Below are 20,683 nucleotides of genomic sequence, written 5' to 3' on the forward strand. Positions count from 1 at the left end.
CATCCGATAAAGGGCTGGTAACTAGAACCTATATAGAACTTAAGAAAATTAACAAGAAAAATATCAAACAACCTCATCAATAAATGGGCAAAGGACATGAACAGAAACTTAGCAAAAGAAGACAGAATAATTGCCAGCAAACATATAAAAAATTGCTCAACATCTCTAATCATCAGGTAAATCCAAGTGAAAACTACAATGAGATATCACTTAACTCCAGTGAGAATGGCTTTTATCAAAAAATCCCCAAACAACAAGTGTTGGTGTGGATGCAGAGAGATGGGAGTACTCTTACATTGCTAGTGGGACTGCAAATTAGTACAACCTCTATGCAAAGTAATATGGAGATACTGCAAAGAACTAAAAATAGAATTTCCATTTGATCCAGTGATCCCACTACTAGGCATCTACTCAAAGTAAAAAATGTCATTTTATAATACAGACATCTGCATTCGGATGTTTATGGTAGCACAATTCATAATTGCAAAGATGTGGAAACAACCCAAGTGCCCATCAATCCATGAGTGAATTAATATAACGTGGTATATGTATACCATGGAGTACTACTCAGCCATAAAAAAACAATGGTGAACTAGCACCTCTTGTATTATCCTGGTTGGAGCTAGAGCCAATTCTTTGAAGTGAAGTATCACAAGAATGGAAAAACAGATACCACATGTACTCACCATCAAATTGGTACTAATGATCAACACTTAGGTGCACACATGGAAGTAATATTCATCAGGTGCTGGGAAGATGGGAGGGGGATTGAGGTGGATGGGTAAATTCATAACATGGGTATGGAGCACACTGTATGGGGGATGGGCACACTTGTAGCTCTGGCTTGGGCGATGCAAAGGCAATATATGTAACCAAAATATTTGTATCCCCATACTGTTCAGAAATTTTTTAAATACAGTGTTCTGACAATTCTCTCCTCTTTTAATGGCATCATACATTTTTCCCTTACTACTGAATCATTCCTGTTAGAGATGCAAGTTTCTGCTTATTCATCCTAAAGGATTGTAACACTTCCAGATATTGTTCTATTCATCTGATTCTGTTTATAGCAAAACTCCTTTGTTTATATATTAATAGTTTCATTCTTTCCTCATAAGACTTTTACTCCAGTATGCTATTGAAAATGCTCTTGTAAAGGACACAAATACTTTTTAGGGAACTAAATTCAATTTTTAGCTCTGGATTTGCATATTATCACCTTCTCATCAGTATTATCACAACTGATGTCTTTATCCTGAATCACATTCTTCACTTGTCCTTCAATATGCCACACTCTTGTGATTTACTTCTTCTCTTGCTGCTATTACTTAATCCACTTTGATTGTTCATTTTTATCTACTTTATCTCTTATTTTGGAGTAATCAGAGGGTTTAGTTCTTTGTCAGCTTCTCTTTTTTTGTCTATATTTACTTCCTAGGTGATCTCTTCCAGTTTTAAGGCTTTAAATACTGCGTAGCCATTACTGACTCCAAAATTTTATGTTAGGGTCAGATCTTCTCTCTAAACTCTGGACTAATAAATTTCACTACTCAGTCTGTATCTCTTCCTGTAAGACGGTGTCTTAAAACGGACAGGCACAAAATAAACTCCTGATCTTAGTTCCTAAACCTAATTTTCTCAGTTAATGACAACTTTATTATTATTATTATCATTATCATTTTTTGGTCATCCAAATCAGAAACCATGTAGTCTTTCTTTACCACTTCTTTTTTCTCTCATATTCTACATCTAATCCTTCAGAAAAATTCTGGGGGCTCTTTCTCTAAGATATGTCCAGATTCCAACTGTTTTTCATACTTTTCTATATTTATTTAAGCTCTAATTATTTCTCATTCCCCATATTGCAGTAGCCTTTCTACTTTATCCTGGCTTCTACCTTTGCCCACTCTATAGTGAGTTTGTAGAATTGCAACCCATATTGCTCTGAGATCTGTCCCTCCATTACTTTACCAGTCTTTTCTCTTTCTCCTCACCTCATTTTCTTCCTTTCAGCTATATTGGCTTCTTTATTCTTTCTAGAGCATAACAGGCATTCTCCTTCAATAGGGCCTGTTACACTAGCTGTATTCTCTGCTTGGGGTGTGCTCTCTTCCCAGATAGATACATGGCTTGTTTCCTTCCTTCATATATCTGCTGAAATGCCACTTTCTTGGAGTGGCCTCTCTTGGCCACTTTAATTAAAATTGTAACCTCCTCTCCTTTGACTTCTACCTTCCCTACTATACTTTTCCTTAAAGCATTCATTATCGTTATATAACTTAAATTTTTTATTTTTTACTTTCCTGCTGTAGCAGGTAAGCTCCATAAGGACATGTTTTTGTTCATTGCTTTATCCTTGGCTTCTAAATCAGTTTTTGAACATTCAGTAGGCTTTCAGCAATTAAATCTTGAATGAATAAATGGAAAACACCTATTTTTTCTTTATGATTCAGGGTACGTGTCAGTTATTTAGGATTTCCAGCTAAGGAGAGGGACCATCTTTATCTTATTCAGTGTTATATCCCTAGTGTCTAGTAAAATAGCTGACATACAGTAGAGTGCTCAGTAAGTAAGTGTCAGATGAATAAACTAAACTGAAAAGGTTTCATGGAGAACCACACATAGGCCACGAGTAAACCCTTGGGTAGGGTAGAGTGGTTGACTGGGTTGACACAGCATTAGCAAGATGTAGATGCAAGTATTACTATGATGGATGCAGGGGGAAGCAAGAAGAGTGGCCTGAATGGAGAATCTAGTTCTAGGTAAGGAGTGTTGGGACATGGTGCTATTTAGGAGTATAGGAGCACATTGTGAAGGGCTTTGGAGTAACAATAAAAATTATTGAGCTTACATCATGTATCGTGCACAGTTTTAAGTGCACTACATGGACTAACTTAACCATGAATAAGTAATCACCACAGTTTAAAACGATTGATACCAATATTGTACTAATGTACTACTAATGTAGTACTACTAATGTAGTACTAATTGTACTAATGTTATAAATAGGAAACTGAGGCCCAGAGCAATGAACTTGCCCAAGTTTGCACAGGTGCTGAAGGTAGGCCTGAAACTCAATTATTGTACTTTAAGAGCCTTTATTCTGAACTACTATGATAAAACTACTGGACAAAGTACTGTCAGCATGCCAGTGGTCTTAAGAACATTAAAGGTTCTTATGTGGATACTACTGTTTTAAAAATATTTTAGTCTGTTAAGTATGTCAGTAGACCCCTTCCAAAAAAGAAAAAGGCATTTCCTCGATTTCAAAATACACTCTGCCTAAACACTGCATTAAATCTGTAGCATAAATAATCAACTTGAATGTATTCTCTAAATTCACTGATATTATATTCCTGTTAAATAAAGAATTTATTTTTCTCGCATAACAATTTCAAATTTGGAAATGATTATTTTTAGATGGTGGATCATTCTCTGTGCCCACCCTGGGCCTAATATTCTAGTGTATTCTCTAAGTTGAAGTGCAAATATTTTGTAAAATCCTGACTTTCAGAAAATATCTCAACCTAGGCTAAATCTGTGTAAGTCAAATCTGGCTTTTATGAAGTCTGAATTAATTTCAGAGTTATTCTTAAAGAGGGAAAAGGATTCAGATTAACCTCTCTAAAGCTATTATGTCATTATCATTTTCTGTTGAAACACCTTGGCTCTTAAGCAATTATAGAATAGAATCTAAACTCATTCTCTTGGCTTAAATATCATCATAATTTGCCACCATCTTTTCCCCTTTTGCATCCTTTTTTCTCCTTTAAAAATTGTGCAAACCTAGAATGTTTAGGCCCCTAATCATGCATTGCTTATCCTTGCCTTTAACCTTTCTTGACACAAATACCTGCCAGAGCCAGGCAGCTAAGTAAAGAGTGATTGCACAAGTTAACCTGAAGAACACATTGAAGTCTAAAGGTGTTTCAGTTGATTAATTTAAAAATATTCTGTGATTTAAACAAAACATGCTTATACAGAAGTCATAGTGATTGAACTGTGACTTCTGGTTCATCCACTCTCTCTGCCAACCTCCCTGTAATTCCTTGAATCTTCAAGATTAGTTTTCTAAATACAGATGTTACTGATAGATTCAGAAGGCATGTAAATAATCTCTGTGAATTTTTCCTGGCTATATCTTTTTTGTGATTTTTTTCCATCTGTAAACTTCTTCTGAATTTACTGTCATATATTTTGCTGAAAGCATTTAGGTACTTACAGAGATGTAAGTACTATAATCCAAGAATGTAGGCTTCTGGTGATCCAAGCTAATGTAAGAATGAAATTTCGAGGATATAGATGATTATCATGTGCTTTAAAATATCACTGAAACATTAATGGTCTCCTCTGTGCTTTTGACTGGTGCAGATGAGCACATAATATCAGATTGTCACCATGCCAGATGCTGTATATATGTTATCCAATTCAATCATTAACATATCTCTTTAGCAGAGTTGGTATCCCAATTTTATAGATATGGAACCTGAGATGCAGGGAGAATAAGTAACTTACCCAAAGTCCCACAGTTAGTAAGTGAAACATTTTTTAATGGATGAACTAAAAGATCATTTTTAAATGGTAGTTTTATGATCTGTTTTTTAAAAAAGTGAAATATTCTGATATTCTCTGGTTTACATATTGAAATATTTACCGTTTTTCAGTGTATAGTCTTTGCTATGACTTCTGGCCAGATGTGGAACCATATCCGTGGACCTCCATATGCTCATAAGAACCCACACAATGGACAGGTGGTAAGTGCATTTTCAAAGTGGCAATATTCTGAAGTTTAACCCAGCTTAATATAGGAATCAGAAATTATGTTTAGCATTTAGTAAGAAAGGAATCTATTTGTAAATCAAAATGTATATTCTTATCTACCTCTGTCATACATGTATACACATGCATATACACACACACAACTTATTACTTTTTTAGGGTGAGGACTGCTTTAGTGTTGATTTAAAATTAGTATCTTTTTTTTTTTTTTTTTTTGAGACAGAGTCTCACTTTGTTGTCCAGGCTAGAGTGAGTGCCGTGGCGTCAGCCTAGCTCACAGCAACCTCAAACTCCTGGGCTCAAGCGATCCTCCTGCCTCAGCCTCCCGAGTAGCTGGGACTACAGGCATGCGCCACCATGCCCGGCTAATTTTTTATATATATATCAGTTGGCCAATTAATTTCTTTCTATTTATAGTAGAGACGGGGTCTCGCTCTTGCTCAGGCTGGTTTTGAACTCCTGACCTTGAGCAATCCGCCCGCCTCGGCCTCCCAAGAGCTAGGATTACAGGCGTGAGCCACAGCGCCCGGCCTAAAATTAGTATCTAACACATCAAATATACATGTGTAAACTGTTTTTTCAGCTTTATATATGCTATGACAATAATATGTAACACCATAAGAGGAAAAAGGAACAGTTTGCAGCCAGTGTGCCATCAGTGGTAAATTTAATTTTCTTCAGAACAAAATCATAAAAACATCATTATTATAAGAACCCTGGCAGTCATATTAGAACGTTAGAAACTCTTTGCCACAAAATCAAAAGCAAAACTGATGTGTTGTTAAGTTAGCAGTAGAGTTCACATTAGTAACTGCCACTGAATTCACATAACTTAGTTGGTTGCTTTTCCTTTTGATGGGTAGGAAATATTGTGATAGATCAACATAGTGAAATACTATGTGAAATAGATCAACATAGTGAAATACTCTCTTTGAGGCTTAGTATTAGGTTGGTAAAGATAAATAATAGTTTCAAAATATATCTTCTTTTTTCTGTAACTTTCTCTACCTTTTCATTTGGAAAATATACAGATTTTGAGAGAATAATAATACACCCTCTTGTACCCATCACCAAACTTTATCCTTTATGAACTCATAACCAGTCTTGTTTCATGTATTCTTCCATCCCGTTGTTTTTACCTGCTGATAGATTCTTTTGAAATAAGTGTTCAACATCATTTCATTTCATATATAAATATTTCAGTACGTATCCCTACTGAAGTTCCCAGACTTCTCGGTCTTATAGGAACTAATTGCAAACCATCAGAGTTACAGTCATTAATACCACATAATAATCAATTTGGTCTCATATTTTTATGAACATTTTCAGATTTCTTTTATAGATGGACGGCAAGGATAAGGAGTAAAAGTTGGACTATTTGGCTAATCAGTTGCCATAGTAAATCAAATATTGTTTTCTTGTTTATGTTTTTGAAATCTGTCGTTATTTAGAGAGAAGTGTAATTTCAAAAAGGCTTCAATGTTCAAAATTAAGTTATTACAAAGAAAAATAATTGGAAGTAATTACAGAGCAGTACATTACTCTCTTACTTTTAGGTCTTCACGCAAACACAATCTTCTCAGTGAGACCCTTTCCTAACTACACTGTTTAAAATTGTGGCCCATTCCTCTCCTCCTCCTCCCCAATCCCCATGTTCTCTCTCCGCCTTTCCTGTTTTGTTTTTCTTATATAATTTACATATTGTGTTATTTTTGTCTGTCTTTTGCCATGACCCCAATAATATATAAGCTCCTGACAGCATGGATTTTATCTGTTTTTGTCACTGATACATTTCTGTTACATAGATAAGAGCCTGATGCAAAGATTTGATCACTACTGTGTTAATGATCCATAAATTTATAAATTCAGGAAATCTCAGAAATTTTTCATTACTGTCTTCTAATCTTCTAAAAGTGTGTTCCTTAAGTTAAAAATAAGGGATTGCCTTTTATTATTGTTTATGGTTTGTTAAGTATATGAAAAATTGATCAACATTTTTATGAAGTGTTTTAACGTATCACTGTAATCTTCATGTTCTTACCATTTCGCCATCTCTTTGCTAATTCATGAGGCTCTAGCCCTTATATTCAGTTTAATGGAGTAAGTGACAAAGAAGTTTGTGCTGATAACAATAACAACAACCACAACAGACGCCATCTATTGATTACTGGATGCATGTCAGGCACTAGGGTACATAGATGAATATTTTAGGGTACAAGTGAATAGAATATTCCTAAAACATACCTTGATTATAGCTATGATATTGATATGTGTGGAGCTGAGCTACCGGAGTTGGAAATCTTAATTGGCTCTCCATTTCCTGCCTATTATAATTTTTCTTTTCAAACTTATACCTCTACCACTTTGCAAAGAAACTCAATGTCGATCCTATTTGTACTATTCCTTTTTTCTAAATATTTATTTTGCTGCTTCCATTCCTGGAATGTTCTCTACTTCTGTTGAATCATACCCACCTTTCAAATCTCACCTAATCTGCCATCCGTCTGAGATGCATTTCTTCTTAATTATGTTGGAAGTTCTCTCTACTTCCCTTTACATATTTATGAACATATGGTTAAGCGATTTAGGTATTATATGCTTTCTTTTAGTATACTACTTTTTAATATTTCTTATATCTTCTTATTAGTCAAATTCTTAAACAGAGAGTTTACTCTTAAGCTACTTACTATCTATAAAACTTGCATATACTTTAGTCAATCCCCAATAAATATTTTATTAAATAATTATAGTAGACTCATGCTAGGAGATTTTTGTTTCCTAAGTGGAATTATCAGAATTCTCCTTTAAAATTTTTTTTTCACTAGTTAGTTAGTACAATAACAGGATCGACATATCAGTGTTAATTCAACCTGAATCAGTGACCTTAACCACTTTGGTACAGTGCTCACCGGCCGCGAAACCTTGCCCACAGCCGGCACTCATAGTCTACATGATGGTTTGTGCTGTGCATTGATGACAAGTCCGTTTTGCTCTTGTGTGATGAGGAAAGCTTTAAAGCACTGAAAGCTTGTTTTACTTTACAGGCAGCTTTACTTGTAATGTAAATCAGAATAGGTAACATATACATATATGTTTTCATTATGTTATTTTTAAATGTTCACAATTTTATTTTGATAAATGAAAAATTAGAAAAGTCATATCACGGCTGTCGGCTACAGTCACTGTGTGCTTTCATCTGTGGCTGTCTACTATATTCGATGCTCGTACCGAAGTTTAATGTTACCAGAACATTTATTTGAAGGTATAGATTAGATTAAAGAGAAGTTCTCTTTAATGATTTAGAAAATTTTTTAGCCCCCTCCACATTTTTATATTACTATTTTGCAGGCAGAGATTGACATGCCCCTTGAGGAAAAGGTACTCTGATAGCACAGAGGAACACATTAAGATACTAGAATTTTCATTTATTTTTTGATTGATTAATTGAAATGGGATCTCACTATGTGCCCAAGCTGGACTTCAACTCCTGGGCTCATGTGAGTGTCCCACCTCAACCTCCCAAGTAACTGGGACTATAGGCATGTGGCGCACTGCACCTAGCTGTTTATTTTTAAAAAGAAAAAGTTTTTGCCTCAAATTTGCATCTAATTTTCAAATGTATTTATCTCAGCTTATCAACAATTTAATCATAAAGTTATAGAAATTATGAAATTTAAGCCTATAACAAAGATATTTTAAAAGATTTGCAAAGACTAATTTTATCACAAATTTCACTCCTTTACAGTTTATGAAAATACAGTTTTTCTCCTCTGTTTGAATAAATCATTTAATGAAATTTGACAATAGATACACTTTTGTGTCTGGCTGCTTTCACTTAACATTATTTGCATCCTTATTGTTGTATGTAAAAAGTAGTTGTATATGTTCCACTGTCTGAGTATACTATATTTTTATATTCTATTGATGGACATTTAGGTTGTTGCCACATTTGTTTTAAGTTAAAAAACCAGATAAACTAATCTGCGTGTTAGATATCAGAAAAATGATAACCTTTGAGCTGGGTGGATAACTGAAACGGGACCTAAGGGTAGCAAGTTTTTCAAAGTCAATTGATTAAAAATAAAATACCCTTCTCTCTCTCTCTTTTTTTTTTTTTGTCCGAGATAAAGTCTCGCTTTGTTGCCTGGGCCAGAGTGCCATGGCATCAGCCTAGCTCACAGCAACCTGAAACCCCTGGCTCAAGTGATCCTTTTGCCTCAGCCTCCCAAGTAGCTGGGACTATAAGCACATGCCACCATGCCTGGCTAATTTTTTCTATTTTTAGTAGAGATGGGGTCTCACTCTTGCGCAAGCTGGTCTTGAACTGCCAACCTCAAGTGATCCGCTGTCCTTGGCCTCCCAGAGTGCTAGGATTACAGGCATGAGCTGCCACACTCGCCCAAAAACACACTTTTGAATTGGTATTTTAAAGATACTGTGCTCTGAAAAAAATAGCAACAAATATTACTTAAAACATTTCATCAATTATGGACAGTTTTATATTTTAAGCTAAGTTATATGTGTCTTGTAAACAATCCTGCAGAAAAAAAGTTTAAGGATATATACATATTTAAGAACATCTATCTCTAAGAGAAATTTTATCTTTATTACACATTTTAAAATTCTTAAATATATATGGACAATTTGTTCCCTTACGGAAAGTTGGTTACTGATGTTCTGTCAATAGGTCCTCTGTTTTGAATTGTGTTTTTCTGGAGTGGTATCCATTGCAGACCTCTGAGCCATTTATCCCTTCTGCACATACAACTTGTAATCCACAATGTGCACTTGGAGAAATACTAATCAGAATGGCACATAGTTTGTGGCTGTCAACTGAATCAATATATAATAGGCCTGTGTCCGCTCTGAACTTCTCATTCTATCTTTAATAGCTTAATTTTCTAACTGGACTGAGCTAATTGGACCAGACAAGCCTAATAAAAGACTGGAGTATATTGTTGGGTCTTCATTTAGTTCTTAGCTTTTTAAAAATGTAAAGGTATTTGTAAGGTTGGTGACTCTGTTCACATTTTCATATATTAATTGTGAAATAAAACATGTCTAGAAAAAAACCTGAAAATACTAACGAAATTTTTCTTCATTGATCTTAAATGTAAATGAATGCAGAGAATATAAAGAAAATTAATAGTGCAGGCAGTATGATGCTGTGCTGATTTGCAAGTTTATTTGTTTGTCACTATTAAGATTCTATGTAATGGCACAAGTCAAGTACTAATGGTCCACTTAACAGCGTGAAAGTCATCACAAAAGCAGTCATTACTGTGTAGCTAAAGGGAAGCTATACCATTGTATGGTTACATAGGACCTAAAAACAATTTCTGTTGTTATAAAAATAATCATCTTTAATGAAATGCATTTAATGAAATAAAGCTTATACTTAGGTTATAATCCCCACTGTGAATAAATGCGTTGTTCCTTTTTTTTTAAGATTTGGATTTTAGCTGCTGCCTGAGGATTGCTATTGGTTTACCATATATAATTCAAAATTTTTTACTGCATTATAGTTCAGTTGTGAATAAAACTGTGATATATCCTTAAGTATTGTGTTCTGCTTGTACGTGCAAAAGCATTTCATTGCAAAATGATATGCTGCTGATTTAATCTAAAATTTATCATTAATAAGGTACTCTTTCCATGTCTCAGGCAGCCATAATAGTCTTAAATTTTCTCTAATGTGCCACATTTTCATGCCTCAGGGATTTTGCACATGCTAGCTCTTTGAGGGACATATTAAGGGTACTGTCATCCCATTTTTAGTCATAAGTTGAAAATTGTATAGACTTATTTAAATTAAATATAATTGTTATATTTTTCAATGGAAATATTTACAAAGACTATTCACCAGTTTTATTGTAATCTTCATATCACCAGAGAACCAAAAAATTAGCAAGACAAGAGTAATTGACATACTAAAGATGTACAGAAAACTATAGTAGTGTTTGGAATTAGGATTCTGCCATCTCATTTATTCATTCCTTTATTTTTTTATCCAGTAAACACTTATTGAGAGCTTATTAAATGTTAGGTACTATATTTGCTCTAGTAGTACAGATATATCATGGAGCTCATAGTCTAGTGGGGAAATGTAATATGAAGTGGGTTGGCCCAAAGCCTGTCTTTAGAGCCATGCTTCCTATTGCATTACATCATATTAGAAACTGGAATTGTTTAAATTTTACCTCAGGGTCATAGTCACTTCATTGCTATCACCCTGCATCTGATCTCTTGCAAGCTTTGCCCTATCTTTACATTTCTTTTTAGTTTTTATGTTTTTGTCTGCCTTTGGTAAAACTCCTTGCCTTCATCTCTGGCTTCTGTTGCTGTGGCTTCATGCCTTCTTTCCACCTAGTTTTTTTTTTTTTTTTTTTGAGACAGAGTCTCGGTTTGTTGTCCAGGCTAGAGTGAGTGCTGTGGCGTCAGCCTAGCTCACAGCAACCTCAAACTCCTGGGCTCGAGCGATCCTTCTGCCTCAGCCTCCCGAGTAGCTGGGACTACAGGCATGCGCCACCATGCCCGGCTAATTTTTTATATATATATCAGTTGGCCAATTAATTTCTTTCTATTTATAGTAGAAACGGGGTCTCGCTCTTGCTCAGGCTGGTTTTGAACTCCTGACCTTGAGCAATCCGCCCGCCTCGGCCTCCCAGAGAGCTAGGATTACAGGCGTGAGCCACCGCGCCCGGCCTTCCACCTAGTTTTGACTTTCACTGTCACCATGATGTATATGCATTCTTGGTCCTAAACTCTAACTGTATCTTGATTGCTAACTCCTGAACCAAACCAAATGCTCTTATATACTTCCTTTCAACTGTTGCTACTACCTATGGCCCTGGCAATTAATTAAAAAGAAGGACCATTTACTTGGTATCCTTACCTCTTAATGAAGCACGTCACACAAGATTGATACTAAATAAATGATGGTTGAATAGACGACTAAATCTTTCTTTGCAAATAGGAACTCACGTTATATTTTCATTCTTTCAAAAATATTAAGTATATCTGAAAAAAGATCGGTTTTCTCTCCTAACAGTTGTTTGTACTTTGTAATTAAAATCACATACACAGATGGACTATGGAATCATAAAATGAGAATGTATTTTAATATGTCAAACTTTATCTAATATAAATATTCTCTAAGAATCCAGAATAAATGCAATTTCAGAGGAAAAGTATAAGAACAAAAAGAATAATTCAGCTCTCCCACAGAGAAAGGGATAAATTACTTCTTAACTTGCTCATATTGTTTAAATTTTTTCCAATTATGGAAAATTATTTAGTACATTAGAAAGAGTAATGTACTAAATAGAATCCTATGGTCTTTAAAAGCCAAGAAAATTATTTTAATACTATCAATAAAATGGTATAATTACATTAAGTATCAATTCATACAAGCATTTAAATTGAGGTTTGAAAAAGTATTTTAAGTTATATCTCTACAACTTCAAAATAAGACCATGTAATTTATAATAACTCAATATTTTTTGTCAATGTATGTTTATCAATGTATATCATTATATTTTGATTCTGTATAATGATAGTGATTTTAATACAATGAAATTTTTATAACCTTGGATGAAATACACATTCAAAAATTGATTCAATATTCATATCATCTACATCACCTCTGTCTAAGTATATAATTTAAGTATTAAATTACATTACAATATTTTGTAGTGTTTCTTACATTTTAGGAGAAATTTTACTTTTTTTTCCTATAAAGTCTTAAATACCACATATCATATATGTCACATATTATCAAAATAGAGAATCAAAACATGCTTGGACACACCTTAGAGAATTCAAATTAAAATTGCACTGAGTTGCCACTACAGATTCATCAGAATGTCTAAGTTTAAAAGAATGTCTAAGTTTAAAAAGTCTGATAATACCAAGTCTTGGAGCAAAGAGAGCTCTCATTCATTGTTACTGGGAATTTAAAATGGTGTAATCACTTGAAAAAAGTTCTGGCGGTTTCATAACTACACATATACCTACCTTTATCACCTAGAAATTCTGCTAGTAGATATATACCCAACATAAATGAAAGCATATGACCATAAAAAGATTTTTAAAAAAACATGGCAGCTTTATTCATAATTGTCAAAGTGACCTTGGTGTTCATTAATAGGAGAACAAAAAAATCTGTAATATGTCCATACAATGTAATATTATTCAGCAACAAAAGGGAATTAACTACTGATACATGCAACAACATGGATGAATCTCAAAAATATGCTGAGTGAAAGTTCCAGAATAGGCAAAACTAAACAATGGTAGAAAAAAGTTAAAAAATGGTTTCATCTGGGGATGGAGACAGGGATTTACTGGGAAGGGAGATAAGAAATCTTTCTGGGATTAATGTAATAGCTTGTATCTTGATAGGGATTTGGCTTGCGTGGTGTGCTAGTTGGTTGAAACTCAGTGAATTGTACACTGAAAATTTATGCATTTCACTGTATGTAAATTTTAAAAGGAAACATTATTTAAAAACACACAAAATATGCCGTGTCTCTCTTCCAGTAAAAAAAAAAAAAAAAAAAAAAGCCACAGTATGTTTTGGTTATTTTGTAGACCAAATTATGCTTTAGTATATAAATGAGACCTAAAGTTTCAAAATAATCAGTAATCCTAATAAGAAATAATAGATATGCATTGGGAAATTTTCCCATCTTTATGCATAAGTAATGCTAAATACTTTAAAATATAAAAGATGTCTTTCTCTCAACCTTTACATTTTTCTCTGGCCCATTTCCTCCCTCCAAGTATATTAAACTACTGTTAGTGTTGTTTTTAGTTAATAAAGTATCCTAAAGCATATCTTAGAATAGGATGTACACTTGATTGAGTCAAGTTGTGTTTTGTTCTAATTCTGGCATACAGTGAATGAATGAATGAATGAGCCTAAGAAAATGCACACAAAATGACCAGACCTAATGGATTATGTAAATTTTATTATTTAGGTTGATAATGCTGCCTGTGTTCCCCTGAGCATTTGTAAAATGTTGCATTTTTGTTTTGTTATTTGCTTATTTGGGGAGTAATCTCAGAAAGTATTTTAAATTTATTTTGTTTTACACACTAACTAGGGGATTATCTACTTTATACAATGTAAAGATTATTACTTATGAAATTATTTCTAGCTATTTTACAATATCTATGTTTAGTGTATTTAATAATTTGCCTTATACAGGCTGTAATTATTTACTCATTACATATGCTAAAGCTTAATCTGTTTGAAAACTTTTGGACTTATCCAAAATATATTTAATTTGGATTTACCCCAAACTGTGTTGAAATGCAGAGTTAGTATGTACTATAAAATGTTTAAAAACAATTTAAAATATTCTTTGCCTGTACTGTAACTCAGAATCTTTTATTTTATCCCTGAAGATGTAACTTTAAAAAAACCGATGAAATTTATAATATTTCAAAGTAAGCCTTGTTCCTAAAATGAATTTTATAATAGATGTACTAGCAGAGCTGCTGTGTTAATAATGCAAAAATGCTTTAATTTTCGCCCAAAGAAGCAATTACTGTGGAAAGCAACATTTTATTTCTGCCAAGAAATGAAATTATTGTGTCCTATATCAAATTTTGGAAGCATCTGTAGAAAGCTCTGAAAGTTGAGTGGCATTGCAGTTTTCTTTCACTAAAAGAATGAAAATAGTCATTTTTGCAATAAAGGGACCACTAGTAGCTATATATTTTGCCTGAGATTTGATTTTTAGTTTATATGCTTATTAAATCTTTAAGTTTTAGTTTCAGATTCAAAATATAAAGCATAAATCTTCAGAAATGTTTTTTCCCATTATATGAGATTATCTCAAACCTCATTTATGAAGAAGAAATGCCTCCATTATTATCAAGATAATCTCTATGACACCTAAATTGTTTGAAACTATTCAATCTCAGAATAACATTCGATATTATCGTATTGCTATTAATTATATCTGATACTATATTTTGATATTTGAGATATTTCTTCTATACCATTTCCTCCTTATGTGAAAACAAAATGTTTTTCATCCTTTTGACTATGATACATATTCATTATGTTCTTATATTGCTTATGTTTTAGGCTTTAATAACTAGAAACCATTATTTTTTCCAGTTTGCTTATTGGTTAATAAGTTCTAAAAGCTTGGATCATCTTTAGCATGTTTTAAACAACTAACAAATTTATTAAAATATACTGTAAATATAAGTAGCAGTTATTTAACTATAATAACTTCATGAAGTTATGATTTATACTTCATTACTGATTATTAAGTTATTACTAAAGGCATTTTCATTTTGAAGAAAGTTTTTTCTCATTTTTCTTAAAGCATTCTGTTTATCATACTTCTAGACAAACCTTCATACTTCTCTTTCACTCTTTAACTTTCCTGTCCTCAATCTGTACTACTTCATTAATGCTAGTAAAACTGCAAACTACCTGAATTTTTTAAAACTGTCCAACTGTCAGTAATCAAAATCTATCATAAAACCTAACATTAATAGTGGTAATGTTAAGAGATAATGATATGAGTTTTTAAAGTGGTACTTGCTCTAGGAAGAAGATTAAATGCAAAATGAAACTTGCTTTGTTATTAATTAATGGTTGGATTTTCCAGTCAACATTAGATCCTGATAGTACATGACATTTTCCCTCTAATATGAGGGAGTTTGCAAGATGAGGAAATAATATAACAAAAGTGAAAAGCCATAATACGTTGTGGCTTGTTGGTACAGTTTACAAAGAGCATAGACTTTTTACTAGGCAGTAACCAAAGCACTGGAAATTTTTAATTCAGTGCTTTACAAAGCACTTAGAGGTAAAATAGAACTTTTATAATAGTTTTTTTTTTTTTTTTACCAAATGCTGTAGATGCAAGAATTATACAAGCAACAACAAAATCAATATATAATGTCTTACTAGCAAATTTTTTTGTAAGCAGCATTGGTATCAGCATAAAGGAGATTCTAATATTACAATCTCCTTACAATATACTCTTCAATAGAATCTATTATTGGTTGTAGAGATTAAATGCCTATCCTTTGCATGTTCCTTAAATTGAAAAAATGACAAGATTGCAGTGAGAAGAGAAGCTTAGGTGATTCTAAGAGTCCAAATACCTCTCATCAGTGAAGAAATAAAGACAAAAATTGAAAATTTTTGAAACAAATGAAAACACAACACGCTAAAACCTGTGGGATATAGCAAAAGCAATGATAAGAGGGAAATTTATAGCATTAAATGCATATGTCACAAAAGAAGAAAGATCACAAATAACCTAACATTGCATCTTAAGGAACGAGATAAATAAGAACAAACCAAACCAAGAGTTAGCAGAAGAAATGACAAAGATCAGAGCCACAACTAAATGAAATAGAGATAAAATAATACAAAGGATCAACAAAATGAAAAGTTGGTTCTTTGAACAGATAAACAATATTGATCAACCAGTATCTAGACTAACCAGGAAAAGCAGAGAGGAAATCCAAGTAAACACAATCAGAAATGAAAAAGGAGACATTACAACCTGCACCACAGAAATACAAAAGATCATCAGAGACCATTATGAACAATTATATGCTCACGAACTAGAAAACCTAAAAGAAATGGATGAATTCCTGAAAGCATACAACCTCCCAAGATTGAACCAGGAAAAAATAGAACTCTTGAATAGGCCAATATGAAGTAACGAGATTGAATCAATAATAAAAATTCTCCCAACAAAAAACACCTCAGAACCAGATGGATTCACAGCTGAATTCTACCAGATGTACAAAGAGGAGCTAGTGTCATTCCTTCTAACATGGTTCCAAAAGATTGAGAGGGAGGGCATCCTCCCTAAATTCTGCAAAGCCAGTATCATGCTGATATCAAAGCCAGGAAAGGACACAACAAAGAAAGAAAACTACCAACCAATATATTTGATGAACATAGACACAAAAATCCTCAACAAAATACCAGCAAATCGTATCCAACAGCACATAAAAAGGATCATTCACTGCAATCAAGTGGGTTTCATTCCAGAGATGCAAGGATTGTTTAACATACATAAGTAAATAAATGTGATTCGCCACATAAACAGAATTAATGAAAACAAAAACCATGTGATCATTGCAATAGATGTGCGAAACTATTTGATAAAATCCATCATCCCTTCATTATAAAAACCTTCAAAAAACTCAGTGTAAAAGGAAAATACTTCAAAATAATAAAAAGCCCTATATGACAAACCCACAGCCAACATCATACTGAATTGGGGAGAAGTTGAAAGCATTCCTCCTAAGAACAGAACGAGAAGAGAGTACTCACTGTCACCACTTCTATTCAACATAATATGAAAGTCCTAGCCAGAGCAATCAAGCAAGAGAAAGAAAGGGCATCTGAATTGGAAAAGAGGAAGTCAAATTATCTCTGTTTGCAGAGGTAGGATTTTTATAGGGCTTTGGGATCTGGGCTCAGATATTTTTCAGTGGGCTTTCAACGCAGGCAGCTGATGTAGATTAGGCAAATTTTGTGATACAATAATTTAAGTTTGTTGGACACTGAGTCAAGAATCTTGCAGCTGTTTATCTAGGTGTGCAGACTATTGTCTCTGATAGATTGGTCTGTACGAATTTTCTGAAGCAAACAATGAGGTTATTTCTTTGGTTTATAGTTTCATCTTTGCCAAAGGTTTCCTTGACCAAACTATTGAGTCATGTTGACAGAGTGGTCTCAGTTCTCAGAGATAAGTTAAGAGCTTGTTGATGGATTTCAAATTATTAAGGCCATTATCAAGATGATGGCAATGTGCTGAGAATGGAAGAACCGTTATATAAGGGACCATTGAGGGGCATATGGGGTAAAAGTAAAGAGAGTCTCTTCTCCAGGCCTGATGGGGCTTACTTTTGTATACTTTTTTTTTTTTTAAACTGTATCATTTATTCTCGAGAGACCTTTCATAGATCTTATAAATGAAAGAGATTCTAATGTTACCAAAGCAGAATCCTGTGTTTGAGTAAGAAACTCTTTTTATAACATCCGTATCAAGTAATAGTTGTTGAGCCTCTTAAACAATTTAAATGATCGGGAACTTTCTCATAAGGCAGCCAGTTATTTGCTGGGAAGATGTTTCTTATATTGAGCTAAAAACTTACTTTGAAATGCTTTATAGTACTTTCTTCTCCCTCTGGAATCTCATGAATAAATGCTTTCTAAGTTCCTCATATTATCTGAACAAATATTTGAGGTAGCTTATCATACTGGACTTTTTCCTAGGCACCTATCCAGTTCCTTCAACTGTGTCATGTCGCAGACTTGTAAGGCCTTACCATCCTCATTACTGTTCTCTGTTTTGCTCTCTAGTTTGTCAATGGCATTCTTAATAACTGCCGTGTTCAAGGTTGAATACTATTTTCCAGATGTGTTCTGAACAGGGATGAGTAGAAGTATTACCTTCCCTTCTGGGTACCATACTTACATTACTTAAAATAATAAATTGAAAAAATCAACAACAGCAGAAATGAAACTGACTTTTAGTAGTTTTTCTAATAGCTACATCAGACTGTAAACTCATAGTTCATTTGGTTTCAGCATTCCGAGGCATAGCTGAAAGTGATATCAAAGTTCCAGAGAGATGAACTGAAGCTGTTTATGTGCTTGATGCTGAGAAGTATATTGTCCCTGTTTACTAATTTAGAAAAGAACAGTTGCTGTTCCCTTCCTATCTGTACTCTCTAAAAGTGAATGGTGTAAGAAAGTGTTTGTATTGAGTTTGTGTACATCAAAACCATACTTCTGCAAATTAAAAGAGAAAAACTAGTGTATTCCCCAAGTAATCTCCCGTCAGAGTTAGTGGCTTCAAAAAAGAGATTAAAAGTATTGTCAGCAGAAGCTCTAGTGAATAGACAGCTTTTGGATTTCCTGTATACTTAAACAATCCTCTGGCATTTGATTACTCTTAAGCAGGGAAAGATACAACACCTTTGATTCTACAGGGTCTTCTTTTCTTGAAACTGAAAACAGCTGTGCAATGGAGGCAGCATTTGAGGCTATCTTGCTATTGTTTATTTAATTTGGGCCCCAGTATAGGGAAGAACTGCTGAGATTCTTATATGTTGATTCCCCCAAATGATTACAGAATCTCATTTTAGTTGCATGGCTTGCTATTATTAGAAAACAAAGTGTCTTTCTAACTTCCTTATGAATTCAAGAATGTAGTAGAAGAAATAGCAGGGGACACTAATATAGCTGTAAACTTTAAAGAGATATGTGACTTGAGCCTAATGAATTATAGATTATAATATTATGGAAATAGAGGTAAAACAAATAATATATTCTAACTGTACTTTTAATTTCTTTTTCTGAACTATACTAAGTGGGAATTTCTTCTTCAAATTTAATGTATTTTGGGTTGGAATTGAGTTAGAGAATTCAAAGTTTCAGTCATTTTATATTAATCAATGATGCTGAAAATAACCGTTTTGGGCAGCCTTATATTCATTTCTTCATTCATTTATCCATTCAACAGAAGTTTAAAGAGGGTCTACTGTATGCCGGGCATTGTTCTATTCAGGCTGCTAAGCACTCTTGGCTAGTCACTGCAAATTAAGGGATGAACAAAATAGATAAACCTCCTAACCTCTTAAAACTGTTATTTTAGCCAAGGAACACAGACAATGAAAAAGCAAATATGTCAGGTGGTAGTAAGTACTTTGAGAAAAATAAAGCAGAGTGTTTGGAGGTTGGGGGGAATGCTTTTTTATACAGTGTTCTGAGAAGGTGTATCTGAAAAGCAGAAACCTAAAGGAAATGAGAGAGTGATTTCTATAATCTGTGGAAGAAGAAGAAACAGTAAGTGTAAAGGCCTTGAGGTGGAAACCTTCTCAACTTTTTTTTTTTTTTGAATTGCAAGGAAACTAGTATGGCGTTATAATGAGAGTGAAAGAGAGAGTGGTAGGTAGATGAGGTTAGAGTTATGGGGGGAGTCCAGGGGCAGAAGTGTGCTTTGTCATACATACTATATAAGGCCTTACAACTTCTAGTAAGGAATTTGGATTTTAATCTAAGTGAGGTGGAAGCCATTTGGAGGATAAAAAGCTGAGGAGTGAGATGATCCTGACATTTTTAAAAGTATCATTTATTTCTTAGAAAGATAGCCACATAGCTTTATTGGTTCTTTGTTCTTATTCAGTATATGGCAGCTAATAAACTAGACTAACACTGCTTTCCCACCTACTGCCAGTTAAAGGAAACTTTCTTTTCTTTTTCCTTTTTTAATTCCCTCACCCACCACCCCCATGTCTGTCTCTCCATCTGTCCCTTCCTCTCTTTTTCTTTTCTTTTTTTAGCAACAGATTTATGATGTTTGGGACAGAGAGAGAATGACAGGTGGATCATTTTCAGTCAGTCATATTTTTAAATATTGCAGAAATAGCTTCTCTTTTGGCTCTCATCCCCTCCTTTATGCTCTAAGGCTTATCAGGAAAAGCTAAATTCCCTTTCCTGCTTGTAAACCTTGAATCCGTATTCTGTGACACAACAGAGATCATATTTAAGGCATCCTTTTCCTACTGTTTGTTTTCTTATGTAACTTTGGATTTTGGATTCTAGTTAAATGTTATCTTTAAAGATGCTCATATTGTATATGGTTGAATCTCTCAAATTTCAGTAGTGAGTCTAACTGAAATAGTTATCTTTTATAACTAATTGAACTAGATTTTAATCTAGAGACTAGGCATTACTTGCTATTGTCTCAGTACTCTGATAAAGTATAGTATCACATAATGCTCCCCTTAATTTTCAGTAAATAATAAATGACTATTAATGCATATACATATGGTATAGTTTGATATATATTTGCATATATATCTGCTTATTTTCATTTTATATTGTAGTATTATTTGTATT

The 20,683-nt window shown here is 33.6% G+C and overlaps 1 protein-coding gene across 2 annotated transcripts in view; it reads left to right on the plus strand.

The window, feature by feature from the left end:
• The window catches only part of TUSC3 (tumor suppressor candidate 3), a 148,597-nt gene that overhangs the window by 81,908 nt on the left and 46,006 nt on the right, over positions 1-20,683 (plus strand). For both annotated transcript variants that reach the window (XM_020282781.2, XM_075997329.1), the window contains exon 6: positions 4,665-4,754. In XM_020282781.2, the coding sequence (XP_020138370.1) occupies positions 4,665-4,754 (90 nt within the window). The remainder of the gene's footprint in view (positions 1-4,664; positions 4,755-20,683) is intronic.

This window comes from Microcebus murinus, chromosome 24 (assembly GCF_040939455.1).
Source record: "Microcebus murinus isolate Inina chromosome 24, M.murinus_Inina_mat1.0, whole genome shotgun sequence".
Lineage (NCBI taxonomy): Eukaryota > Metazoa > Chordata > Mammalia > Primates > Cheirogaleidae > Microcebus > Microcebus murinus.